The sequence below is a fragment of the Haliotis cracherodii genome, unplaced genomic scaffold, assembly GCF_022045235.1.
Source record: "Haliotis cracherodii isolate W230 unplaced genomic scaffold, xgHalCrac1.p SCAF_13, whole genome shotgun sequence".
In the NCBI taxonomy this organism is placed as follows: domain Eukaryota; kingdom Metazoa; phylum Mollusca; class Gastropoda; order Lepetellida; family Haliotidae; genus Haliotis; species Haliotis cracherodii.
The window spans coordinates 3,978,521-3,992,730 of NW_027266268.1; the positions used below are offsets into that span (position 1 = coordinate 3,978,521).

Genomic DNA, 14,210 nt, shown 5'->3' on the forward strand with positions numbered 1-14,210 from the left:
TCACTTTTGTCGATAATGAGAGAAATGGTCCTCAAGTGGATCCTGATTGAGTGAGTTGTGTTTAACGCCGCTCTTAACAGTATTTCAGTTATATCGCGGCGTGTCTGCTTAATGTGGGAAGAAAGCCCGGAGTGATGCAGGTCTCAGACGTTTACCACTTCGGTGAAACCCACGAGCACGGGTATGGTGCTGACAAACCTAGAAACATAATCGGGGCAAATCATAGGTTTCTGGCGTGCCCAAGGGACGCAACTCTGCACAGCGAATCGCGGCGCCTTAGACGACTGGGCCACACGTGCCCCCTGATCCTGATTGAAAATGAGTTAACATAAAGTTTGCACCCTCATCTAAGACGAATCTGACACAATGAACTATAGATTGAACCGTGATGCGTAATCAATGCAGTGTCTGCTTGCTCAATTCCAGATCTGTCTGTTCAAAACGGCACATTCACATATCGAAATACCCAAGAAAATCAGTTGTCAGATATGTTAGTCTCTCATCATTTCGATCCATATACTCTCGTAAATTAGGATTTCTTTTTCTGTTAGCCTCGTTCAAGTTCTTTGTATTTATAGAATCAAACAATTTACTCATCTGTCTGATAAAATCCAAAACCTCACTCTCAGTATCAACATAGAAATGTTCAAGTGCTTCCGCAACAGTTTTGCTCAGTACCTAAGCTGCCAGATTTTCCTTCATTTTTGCAAAGATGTGAGATCAACATGCTCACGTGTTATTTTGTGAGCATGAGCATAAGTCAATGGTTCTACGTATTCTTCAATCAACCTAACAATGTGTGACCACCTGATGTCTTGTCGACATGTCACGTGACTTGCCTTGACTTCCGGAATTGGCAAAACAATTGCGGGTTGTTTTGAGCAGGTGAGGGGCACCTGAAATGAAGTAGAGTTTCCGTCTAGGGTATTTTTAGGGATGCCACGTGTTTGGCAGTTGCTCACACTGATGCAGACTGAAACAAATTCTGTGAGGAAATGCTACGTCACATGTTACAAACAGACTTCTTAATCTGCGTTCAATTTCCATAAATCTGACAGCCTTCCAACTATCAGGATACGAAAGATCAGCAATCATTCCACTTGGAGCAAAATAGGCAACAGAGTATTTCAGCGCAGAGTGAGTGAGTGAGTGAGTATGGTTTTACGCCGTTTTTAGCAATATTCCAGCAATATCACGGCGGGGGTCACCAGAAATGGGCTTTACACATTTGCCCCATGTCGGGAATCGAACCCGGGTCTTCGGCGTGACGAGCGAACGCTTTAACCACTAAGCTACCCGACCGCGCCTTCAGGGAAGAAGTAATCCGTCCAACCATTATCACAAGAATGGAAGATGCTAACTTCTTTGTGTTCGTTATTAAATTCAACATAACCAACAAGGTCACCATTGACTCTATCATAAACGTACCCGTCAGACACTTTCACCTCATTCCAACGCAAGTCATCCATTCTTCCTGAAACATTCCAAGCAGGGATGCTTCATCCTTGAGTTGTGAAACTGGGGCAGAGTTGAAGCCACATTCAGCAGGTAACCAGTGTGAATAGTCAGTGTTGGACTGCTTGGAAGGGAGATAAATCCAGCATCCAACGCTTTTTGGCTTTTGCTTGCAAATTAAAGACACCACTTAATGACCATGGGGTGCCATTTCATCTGTCTTTATCTGGCACACTGACACATTTTAACTGTTGATCCCAGTAGTAAAGCCTCTTCAGCGAATTCTCATGAAGAAAGGCATTTCCAACATCAACTCTATGTTTCTTCAGCAAACCCAAAACTTCAACATTGCCAGTTTCATCAACTTTCTGTCCTTTCACAGATAAATGTTGCGTCGAATCTTTTCAAGTTCAGTTTGCAGGTTCTGAGTTTTATTTTTCATCACTATAATCTTTGATATCATCATGTCCTTGGACATATGTTTATGGGGTGCAGTTTTCTTCGCAGCAAATGATGATTCTTGCTTTTTTAAACGCGATACTCTCTTTCGAAGTGAGTTTCTATATATATTGCAATGGATTCACCTCTTTCTAATAGTCAACATGCAACACTTGGTTGATTGAATGGTAGAGTAGTACTCAAAACTATCGCTCTTTGCATAGAAATCGCCTTCATGACATGCAAGAAAATGTCGTTCTTCCTTGTGTTGGAAGTGCTCCATTTTGGTATTGTTATTGTGATCTCTTCCTTAGGATTTCCTACACAAACATCCCCAAGTTTGAGTCTATCAAGGAACTTCTCGAGGTCCATATATCATCTCCTGTGTCCATCACAATCCTGTGCTTCAGGCACTGAAAAGTGTGTCATCATATTCTAGACATTTTAGAACTCTGTAATGATCGATAAAAACTGCCTTGTAACTATTATCAACCAGTGTTTTGAGCCAGCTCATTGCTGAGTACTTTTATATAATTTTATTGGCTAGTATTATGCACAACCCCCTGTAGCTAAAGTGATGACGTAAATCCTGCTGAGGTATCATGCAGGAAGAAGAGGTACTGTTAGTCCCCATGATCCCTAGCAAGGTGGCCTAGCTTTGGTTGCTGGTGGCCTATAGCCCGTGTTTTAAAACTGTATACATGATATTGATATGCTCAAAACATTTTCATAAATTGTTTTTAAATATGTTTGCATAAATAACTAAATTGTAAATATATTAACTTGGTCTCGTCGCTATATGGCTGAAATAATGCTGATGCGACGTTAAAGTTTAACTCTCTCACTCACTCACACTCCTGGCGATGTTATGTTCATACACAAGTTGACTGTTGGCGACTCTCCATCATAAAGTTGAACAAGCTGGATGGAATCATTAGTGATCTTTGTAATTGGGAAATCGGACAATGCCTCCGAATATTTCATGATGTCATTCTTCAAATATTGCAAAAACGCAAACGATCTATCCCTTTCTCTAGGAATATGTCCGGGGCAACTTGTGATTCATAGCAGAAACTTTATGTAATGCAGAACTGCAGCCTAAATAAACTCCTTTCTTCAGTGGAAGTTTTGTTGGCAGTGCCTGATTCATTTCGAGGACAAGAGGCACCCGTTCTCACATTGAGAACTGGAACAAAATAAGATACTTGGAATAATATATCTGAATTGGGACTTGAAATTAATAAAATTCTTCGTCGGCATTGTAAAACATGTGACAATGGGTTTTTTTACGTTGTGTTAAGAAATAACTAAGCAACAGTTTGTGAAAAAATAACAATCAGCCTATTCTGATTGCAATCACTGAGTTCGATCTGATGCCAATATGAGCTCACAATAATAGTATGTACATTTTATCACCTAAATGAGTATATTGGAGGAGGGAGATAACACGACTTGCTCTATTGGAAGGTGGTTGGTGAAGGCAGATAAGATGACTTACAAATATATTGCCTGCCACAACTATAACATCGTTGTAAGGTTATTTTCTTAAAAGAAATTCAGGCTCAGAGTTATAAATAAAATATCGTCTGTTTTTGTAGGGCTGCTGAATTCATATCATATCTCGATACAAAATCCCAGCTTCCCAGAATACCAAATGGTCGGTCCCTTAGCTTAGATGGCGATCTTAAAACCAAGCCGCCCTACACTCGCGCTAAGATCGGTATGTGCGAGTGGAATAAGGTATGACGATTGTTATGTTGATTGTAGAGTCCATTGTACGATTCCGACTATATATGAGGCACGTATTTAATAGTAAAGAAACCACTATAGGGACTACGAATAACAGCCTCACATCACAAGATGAAAACATTGTAAATGGCATCAAAGCCGAAGCACTCGCAGTCGAAGAAGGAATTAAGGTTGAACCTAAACACATTGTTCATTGTTCATGAGACAATTTTATAGAATAATGACTAACACACCCACACGCTAGACATCTCCTTCAAACGAGTACGTGTGACTTGTTCTGGTTCCATGCTTAAACTGGAAGCATAAAGGCGACAGTTAAATTTTAAACATGTTCCCACAGGGTGATTTGTTTTCACAGGCTTGTCTTTTACGAAACGGTACATGGTTTAACGAAGACAGATGACCTGATGCCAGAGTGCTTTAACTTGAGACCTTTTGTTGGTTTTCTCTATATGTACTCCCTTATGACCGATATCTTTTCTCAAGACTGTAGTTATACTCAAGAGATATTTGCGTCACGTCTAAATTATTCCATAAGATATTTTTTAGTTCTACCTCCATTGAGTGATGATGGTGGCTGTTAAACTCAGTGCTCTCCTTTATGTTTTATTTATTTTTGAGACTGTTACTGAATTGGCACTCTGCAGTATGAAGGCTGCTGTGTCGGTTGTGAATGCTGTTCTCACAATATGGCTGCTGCAAGGTATTTCAAGATTGACCGATGCTCAGAACACCACAGGTAAAGTTCAAAGATGTACAGTTTGTCACATTTGCTTTGTAAACATTTGATATTCTTTGTGTATATTGACAACGGAACCACAACGTGTATTTGTAATTGAAACTATGGCCGGAATATTTCCTGCCTTGAGTTGACGTGTGTTGTGATGCATACACTGTATACTCAGGTTTTGTTTGGTTGGTTGTTTGTGTGATTGTTGATTAACGCCGCACTCAGCAATATTCCAGCTATATGACGGCGGTCTGTAAATAATCGAGTCTGGACCAGATAATCCAGTGATTAATATCATGAGCATCGTCCAACTCAATTGGGATACGATAACATGCATCAACCAAATCAGCGACCACCTGAGTACCTGATCCCGTTAGTCGCCTCTTACGACAAGCATAGTCGCCTGTTACGGTAAGGATGGGTAGCTAAAGACTACCGGGTCTTCACGGGTGGTATACTCAGTCTTGTGGCGACAGTGCATATACTATATTCTTAACGGAGTCATATCAGGGGGTTTCCTTGTTAGAATAATTGGCTCTTGCAAGAGCCGACTGAACAGTGGTAAGGCTCGGTGACGTGTGGTGGATGGTGTGACAACGTTCCCCTTCAGCACACGATGTCAGTCACAAGACTGTCTAGCTTATATATAGGCTTATATATAGACCGACATCGCAGGGTTGGAATTTAGCGGAGTGCGGCCATAAACAACACTGACCACCAACCCAACAATAGGTCGCATCGGATATGTTTAAAGCTGAGTTGAAAATTGTATATTGAACATATGTCATTCATTAATTAACAATCATTACACGTGAGACACATTTTCAGTAATCACTCGTTACTCGTTACTTATGTAATACATGCACACATTCCTCCCCGTCACAGATTAACCCAACCCCCACCCCCCACCCCACCCCACCCCACCCCACCCCACCCCCCACCCCCACCCCCACCCCCACCCCAAACCCCCACCCCAACCCCCTCACACACATACACAAACACATTGGTCATGAGGTCCCAATGTGCTATCCCGGAACAATCAGACTTCAACATTTCTGGTTGATTAACTTCTGGTCTCTGAAATGAACATATTTTACAGAAAAAAAAACTTGTTAAGCTATCGTAATACAAGTTATAAAAATGAGCCAAGAGACTTTCTTCATTCCTGAAACTGCAGTAATCTTGACTTGCCAAATATTATAGACTTGGATATATTTGTTTTAGGGTCTGTATGATCATGACAGACAAATTCCTGGTCTCTGACAAAAATGTTATGATGATATAAATTAACGAATGTAATAGTTTAACAAAATTATTCTACAGTCTAACACACAGTTATAACATTATCCTTGAAGCCAAGGCAATTTTTATAGGAATTTCTTGCCTTATAGAGAGAATTGTTTTAAACTCGGGAACAAGTCGTTGTAAAAGCACCCCAATAAATGGAACACGTTATGCACATAATGTTTCTCTCAGACACGGTGCCCGCATGGTCGAAACTGCGCGACTCGGGCGCCGCAATTCGCTGTGCAGAGTTGCGTCCCTTAGCGGCGGATACCTATGATCGTGGGTTCGAATCCTGGTTCGCCCTGATTATGTTTTAGGTTTGTCAGCAACATGCCCATGTTCGCAGTGCTAAACGTATAAGATCATCACCGCGGGATTTCTTCCTGCAGCAAGCTGACACGACATGGTATAATTGAAATAGTGCAACGTTCAAAAACTCTTCAACTCACTCACTCACTCACTCACTCACTCCGTAGCATGACATATGTTCTCCTACTATGATTCAATTTGCATAGACATCACACAAACAGTAGTTAGAATTCTGTAGCGTTAAACGATGGAATGAACACCTGTTGCAATGTGTACATTGTTTCAGCGGTGGAGTGTCCAGTGGAGATACCAGATGGATACTCAATCGTCGGGAGTAAACGGTACCCTGAGACGCTGTACGTCACCTGTCAAGGGTGCAATGGACAAGACAGCTGGGGGAACTCCAAATGTAAAGAGGACGGCACCCGGGAGGAAGTCGTATTACCTAACTGTACTGGTAGGCAATAATAATAATAATAATAAGAAGAAGAAGAATAAGAATAATTATAATAATAATGCTTCAGATTCCATTCACCAAGTGACGGCTCATGGCGTTACGTGATCCAGGATCCATGGCTAGTCTCTATGGTACAGGTGGTTGTTAGGCCTTATTTTTTTTCACTTGCTTTTCATATTTTGTATAGGAAAATACTTGTCGATAAGCAATTCCGTATTTTGTTATTAGCTTTTTGCTCCACTAGAGGTCGGTATATATTTAAAAAAATGGAAAATGGTTTTATGCTGGACGAGGGCCTGCGACAAAGCTCTTTCATCACCACTCAACAAGAAGCTGATGCTCCTATAACGCCGAGTCCACAGAGACCCTGGGGTGATAGATGAAGCCTACATTTATCTAGGACAATAGCTGCTTGTAAAACATCTTTGCTGTTCCATGTTACACACCATTTGAAAGGTTTAATCCCACTGTTTATAAAGTGAAGGTGAAATTTATCACATTATTACATAATGCCTGTAAAACTAAATTAATTTCGTTATTCAAAAATGTGTGCTAACGTCCAGACTACGCACAAAGGAACCGACAGTTTTGCCTATTGTCGGCTATTGTAAGATTTAATAATATTGACTTACTTACTTATTTTTTTAATTACATTGTTTACGTTATCCGGAAATTATGATTAAAAATAAGTTAAATACCCAGGAAGTCCCAATAACAGTCCCACTCAGTAGCATACCTCCGTTTTCACAGCTTTGTATGAATATCACGTTCGAAGATTCGTGAGTTGTTCATTTGTTATCGTTAGAAAGCTGTAAACATCGAACAGAAACTACGCCAGGAGTATGACGCTTTGTATGCCGTTATCTCATGTAAGTATCGTGATTGGTCAAACTGAGGAGACAAAAGTTGAGATGTCATTTGACTTATATTGTGATCTCACGAAAAGATGGAAGTGGCAACGTACATGTAGATGCAAATTTGATAACTTTTAGACATTTTTCTCTTTGAGATTTTCGATATGGACCTGTTATCGAAGCTTGTGTCCCAAAAATATTTGATATCACAGCGGGAAAAAGTTAATAATTTTGAATATATCGATAAAATATGATAAATCGAAATGAAATACATAGTTTCAGACATTATGAAAAGTGACATATGTAATAAATGAATTATATGACTATTACATGACGATGGCACGTTCACGTTGCACATTTGAAAGGCGTGGCATGACAAATGGCCGTAAAGACTTTTATTTTCTTGTGTTTTTCGTTTTTTGTTGATGACTTCTAACAAGTATGGCTGAAAACACGTGCCGTATTATGGCCACGTGACCAGTTGCACATGGAAAAACACTTTTGCCACTATAGTGCTGAGCACATGATTTTGATCGATTCACCTGCACAAAAACGGGTGTTATCTGAAGACAATAGGTGGCCATTACTGTTTAAATACACAATAAGGGCCCACAATGATAACTGGTCAAAATGTTAAACTTTTAGGATTGTGAAGTTTTTAATTTGGTTCAGTATATATCAATAGCCTGTCTTCGACATTTAAGGGAGAGTGATACTTTGATATCACATCTTTGTGCCATACCTTTTCCGAGGTGTAATCCGGACCGTGGCTGCTCCCAACAATTATTTTCTTCTCCCTTCTTGACAGACAATTCACGTTCTGGCTTAGCAATAGGACTATGCGGGACATTATGGGACCCACCATGTGGAAATCTGTGACAGACGTTAAGCGTAACACATCGTGGTGAATCCGGGTCAAGAATGAATTGTTCCCTGACAACCTTTGCTGGCCGTAAGAGGTGACTAAATGGTACGGGTGGTCAGGCTCGGTGCTTTGGTTGATTTAGTTTCGTCTACATTACGGCTTGGACCATCGCTCGTATCAATAACCGGTCTTGTCTGGTCCAGTTTGGATTAGTTACAGGCCACTGCCATATACATGTAGCTGTAATATACCTGAATATAGCGTTTAGTCAGCTAAAAACACAGAGCTTTACAGAAGTTTGCTGCATCCTATGTCCAGGGCTACCAACAGACCCTCGTGATATCCAGCACAAACTACGACTTCATTTCGATAATGTATGTGTTCTTGAGATCCTTCTCTCTTTTTCAGTTTCGTGCCTTAACAGTGAGATGTTTTACAGATGTAAGTCCTGGGTTATACAAGAATGTGCGTTCAACGTAGCCAGGTTCTGGGAGTTATGTGGAAGGTCGTGTGATACACCGGCACTCTGTCACAGTAGGTTATAAACATTATTTTATACTTAAACCCTTATCGCAGTGATAAATTATTTAAAGACAGTTTCAAGTAGAAAAAGAAGAAATAAGTCATTTGTCGTCCGCGTGTCAACACCCGTGGGTATTTCAGGTAAGAATTAAAGGTGAGTAAATGAATCGGGTGGTCAGATGCGGTAACTTGGATAAGTGATACACGATTTTATACACCAAATGTATTGTACACACATAAAATGTGTCCACTCTTTCATAATATTTTAATTGCATAGAATATTCCATTCCATACATGTACAAATTCCATTACATTCCAAGATCCGGGGTAGAATAGGTCTTCAGCAGCCCATACAAGCCGTAAAAGGCGACTATGGTTGTCGTAAGAGGAGACTAACGGGATCGGGTAGTCAGACTCGCTGACTTGGTTGATGCATGACATCGTATCCAAATCGCGTGAATCGATGCTCATAGCAATCCCCGGATGTCTTGTGTAGGCTCTATTATTTACAGACCGGAGTGGCATGTAAGAGCGTCGTGTAAGTTGGCGAAGTGATGGTTTATGTTTTCTGTGATAGTAAGGTGATAATCATGATAGTCTGATAGCTGCAAATAGCCAATCAATGGGCAAAAAGATGCCAAGAACTCAACGTCAGTTGACGGAAGCTATCAAGGAATAACGTCGAGGAAAGTTCCGTTCAGATGTGATATTGCTTCAGGACAATGTACCTGAGCACACGTCCCAAGTTGCAGTGATTGACAAGCTGCAGATTGTGGCTTTGGTTTACTTCCCCGTCATTTTCCCAAAACTCAAAACACGCCTACGTGGTTGAGTTTTACGAGGTGATAGCCCCCGTCGAAGCCTTTTTGGGGGACGAAGATGTAGATTTCTATTGGGCAGGGACACAGCTGGAGCATCACCGGACGAAGTGTTTTGATGACAACGAGGATCAAAGTGAAAATAAATGTGTGAACAAATTTCATTTTTAACGATTTTCAGTGTGAGGCCACGTACTTTTCTATTAACTCTCGTATGTTTGTTGAAGGAGAGTCTGGCGAGTCTGACTGCCAGTGCGGCAAGTATGCTCAGGATGGACGATGCGAAACCGAGGCTGACATCCGGAACAATGTCTGCCCTTATACCTGCTCTCTTAGAGCTAGTGAGTAGCCTTCTATGTCCCCTATGACACACACACACACACACACACACACACACACACACACACACACACACACACACACACACACACACACACACTAAATGACGACATTGTCAGAGACCTACGACCTCATGTTGTTTTGGAGGGGCCTGGGACTTTGTGAGAGACAGGATATTTTTTCCTACTTCAAGACACGCATTTTATACTGTGAAAGATGAGTCACACAATTCTTTGGAGTTATTGTTTGATAAGATAAGAAACTGACACAAAACGCAATTATATTTTGGATTATAATAGTAAATTACAATGCTGTACATATTCATTAAGAAGAGAGACATTTGTGCATCTTACTGTTGGAGCTGACCGTTCTCCTGACAGTCATTAACAATGACAATGACATTCAATGAGTTGAATTCTGTCTTCAGATATAACCTGTGGCGATCCGAATGTTCTCTTCTCTCACGCGGTGGCCACACTTCAGACTACGCCACACTGGCTGGACATAACAACCTTCAGATGCGAGCCAGGCGACATCAACATGGGCCACGCGTCATGGGTGGCTTGCAGCATCAATGGGTCGTGGATTATACATTCAAATGTACAGACACCGCATTGTGTTCGTAAGTTTTTCGTAACGGCAGTACTGTAGATGCATTGGTCACATGAAGTGAAATCCAGCTCATTGCCACCATCACGACGGTACACGCCCTCACTGACACGGCGGTACACGCCATCACTGACACGGTGGTAGACGTCATCACTGACACGGTGGTAGACGTCATCACTGACACGGCGGTACACACATTCACTGACACGACCGTACACACTACCACTGACAGGGTGGTAGACGTCATCACTGACACGGTGGTAGACGTCATCAATGACACGGCGGTACCCACATTCACTGACACGACGGTACACACCACCACTGACACGGTGGTACAAACCATCAATGACACGGTGGTACACACCATCAATGACACGGTGGTGCACACCATTACTGACGCGATGGTACACACCATTACTGATACGGTGGTACACACCATCAATGACATGGTGGTACACACCATCACTGACATGGTGGTACACACCATCACTGACACGTTGGCACAAACCTTAAAATGACACGGTGGTACACGTCATCACTGACACGGTGGTACACACCATCACTGACACGGTGGTACACGCCCTCACTGACATGGTGGTACACACCATCACTGACATGGTGGTACACACCATCACTGACATGGTGGTACACGCCATCACTGACATGGTGGTACACACCATCACTGACACGGCGGTACATGTCATAACTGACATGGTGGTACACACCATCACTGACACGGTGGTACACACCATCACTGACATGGTGGTACACGCCATCACTGACATGGTGGTACACACCATCACTGACACGGTGGTACACACCATCACTGACATGGTGGTACACGCCATCACTGACATGGTGGTACACACCATCACTGACACGGCGGTACATGTCATAACTGACATGGTGGTACACACCATCACTGACACGGTGGTACACACCACCACTGACATGGTGGTACACGCCATCACTGACATGGTGGTACACGTCATCACTGTCATGGTGGTACACGTCATCACTGACATGGTGGTACACGTCATCACTGACATGGTGGTACACGTCATCACTGACATGGTGGTACACACCACCACTGACACTGTGGTACACAACATCACTGACACGCCGGTACACATCATCACTGATACGACAGTACATGCCCTCACTGACATGGTGGTACACGTCATCACAGACATGGTTGTACACACCATCACTGACACGTTGGCACACACCATCAATGACACGGTGGCACACATCATCACTGATGCGACAGTACACGCCCTCACTGACACGGTGGTACACACCATCACTGACATGGTGGTACACACCATCACTGTCATGGTGGTACACGTCATCACTGACATGGTGGTACACACCATCACTGACACGGCAGACATCACTGACACGGTGGTACACGCCCTCACTGACACGGCAGTAGACTACATCACTGACACGGCGGTACACACCACCACTGACATGGTGGTACACACCACCACTGACACGTATTAATCTCTGGACTTGACGTTGTATAGTTACATGAAACTAAAGCACCGACAGATAGCTACTGTTTACACTAAGCTAAAGTTTAACCCGTTTGCAACACTGGAACAAAATATTTATATATTTAGTGTTGAAATGTTTAAAACAATGAACAAAGTTTACATATTAAAACCAAAGTTCAAGCTATTTTTACTGTTTGAACCGTAAGATTATCAAGTAAGCTGAAACTAATCTTTCCTCGAACTCCAGTGATGTGCAGTTCAAAATCACCACATAGTTAGTAAAATGTGTAACATCGCAAGGCTGAACTTAATTAACCAATCAACAGGAATAAAAAAATATAATATCTATAAAATGTCAACGCCGACGAAAGAGATTCCATTGAGCTTAAAAGGCAAACGACGGTGGAAATTATGTATTGGATGACTGAAAACATTATCACTTAATCCAGAATGATTTATGTCAAATGTTTTGTCGCAGGGTATATTGTAACTAAATTTCTGATGATTTTTAAATGGCAGCAAATTGATTAAAGCGCTCATATAATGTCTAGTGTTCTGTTGGCATATGGTGATACTCCCCCTTCAGCTCGTAGGGAAGAGTGACCTCCCTTGATTGTTTAAACCCCAAATTCCGTCCAAGCGCAGTTTAGAGAAATCCGCTGAGAAAGGCTCGCTTAAGGCTTGCTTTTAGTTATTCACTTCCGTGATTGATTCAATATTTCGAGGCGCTTCGAGCTAGTAGGTTCTAGAAGGCTGTATCAAAATAAGAGCGAAACGGGGGAGATTTGGGGCCTCCTTCTACGATCTGGCATGCGAATTATTAACTTGCGTTAATGATTTATGTCATAATCCAACTGAAGCCACAGACTTCACGTAATATCACTCTGATACACATTACTCATATGAAACAATGTTGCATTTCAGCCAAGAGGAAGTATGGCACGTTCAGACTCTTCCACAAGTCGATCCGCCTGATGATCTTCAAGTCTCATCCTGCTGAAACCGACTTGGAGTGTGCTGCTGCATGCAGAGACACATCGACATGTTCCTACTTCATCTTTGAGAAGAACGCGTGTGACCTGTGCAGGTTCTATAAGTGGAGATCAGGGGGAATCAGCATGACAGGGAGACAACTCTGGCAGAAGGTATTACCGACACAATATTCTCTTGACTTTGCAAGACCCTAATGTGGACGTTGACTGGGCCCCGGTCTACATACACCACTAGACAGGCGGTAGCGGATGTCTCGTAAGCTGCGATTGCATGACACTAAACACTGGTCCTCGGTCTCGAATAAAAGGAAATGATGGAATATCTGAAGTAAAATTACACTCATCAAAATTAAGGGAATGGAGTAGTTTGTTAGTTTGTTTGTTGGTTGGTTATCGTCCCAAAGAAACAGATATGCATCCTTATTTCCTATTATTCGTAATGAAGGACCAGATCATGCCAACGCAGCTATAACCGAATATGGTACAGATTTGTTATCGTTTTTAGCCGCTTTCTCTCTTGTTTACACCAATAGAGCCTTGCAATGATGTGACGTGCACGTGATCGGTCGAACACAATTAAGTGTCAGCATGGCGAGAATGAAAAGGTGGGAAGAATATCGTTGTACAGGATCGTGTGACGGTAGTCTGAATCTTTGAGTGAATAATTCCCATCTCGGATCATACATCATCACCATCATCCCTAATACATGGGCAATTAAAGGTAGATATTCTGATGTGAGATGGGCTTTACTCCACTCCAAGCACTATTCCAGCGACGTCGCTATATAATGGGAAATAATCTTGGACGCCATGCGTTAAACCCCTCACCTCACGTCACCTTCCAACAATGTCTCGGCGGGAGACACAAGACATGAGCTTTACACAATATACTTGGGGAATCAAACCTGGGGCATCAGTGTGACGTGCGAACACCTGGAACACTTGACTACCCGCCGCCTCTTACCAACAAGAAACCCCCTTATATTATCCACTTTAAGGACTGTTTACGCTCTGCACGACTTACCACTTGTAAGGACCGTGTTTACTGTCCATTATGCACCGTCCATTAGAGATTGACCATTTGACCAATTGGGAAATTGATCCCAGGCCTACCGCGTAAGGAGCGATTCCTCTATCTCCCAGTCTAAGCCACCGCCCCTTATCCAAATGAGCAATGGTAGAGGATTAGTATGGGTGTCGCTTTATCCGATGTCGTTGTAACCGGAGTTTGCTGTATTAAATTGTGCTAAGACACAGACATTCAATATTCTGCGTTGGGGTCTTTGT

The 14,210-nt window shown here is 42.2% G+C and overlaps 1 protein-coding gene and 1 pseudogene across 1 annotated transcript; one reads left to right on the forward strand and one right to left on the reverse strand.

Annotated features, from left to right (window-relative positions):
• LOC139459408 (uncharacterized) lies at positions 1-3,929 on the reverse strand (annotated as a pseudogene).
• A 361-nt stretch (positions 3,930-4,290) lies between these two features.
• Positions 4,291-13,118, forward strand: LOC139459409 (uncharacterized). Its single transcript, XM_071240862.1, has 6 exons — positions 4,291-4,381; positions 6,255-6,425; positions 8,553-8,678; positions 9,712-9,825; positions 10,251-10,445; positions 12,856-13,118. Exons 1-6 carry the CDS (start codon positions 4,291-4,293, stop codon positions 13,116-13,118), a joined length of 960 nt encoding a protein of 319 aa, XP_071096963.1.
• Positions 13,119-14,210: the final 1,092 nt, after the last annotated feature.

Coding starts and splice junctions, on each gene's coding strand:
- LOC139459409 (XM_071240862.1), top strand. CDS start 4,291: ATGAAGGCTGCTGTGTCGGTTGTGAATGCTGTTCTCACAATATGGCTG. Junction 4,382..6,254: donor CGATGCTCAGAACACCACAG/GTAAAGTTCAAA, acceptor ACATTGTTTCAG/CGGTGGAGTGTCCAGTGGAG. Junction 6,426..8,552: donor CGTATTACCTAACTGTACTG/GTAGGCAATAAT, acceptor TCTCTTTTTCAG/TTTCGTGCCTTAACAGTGAG.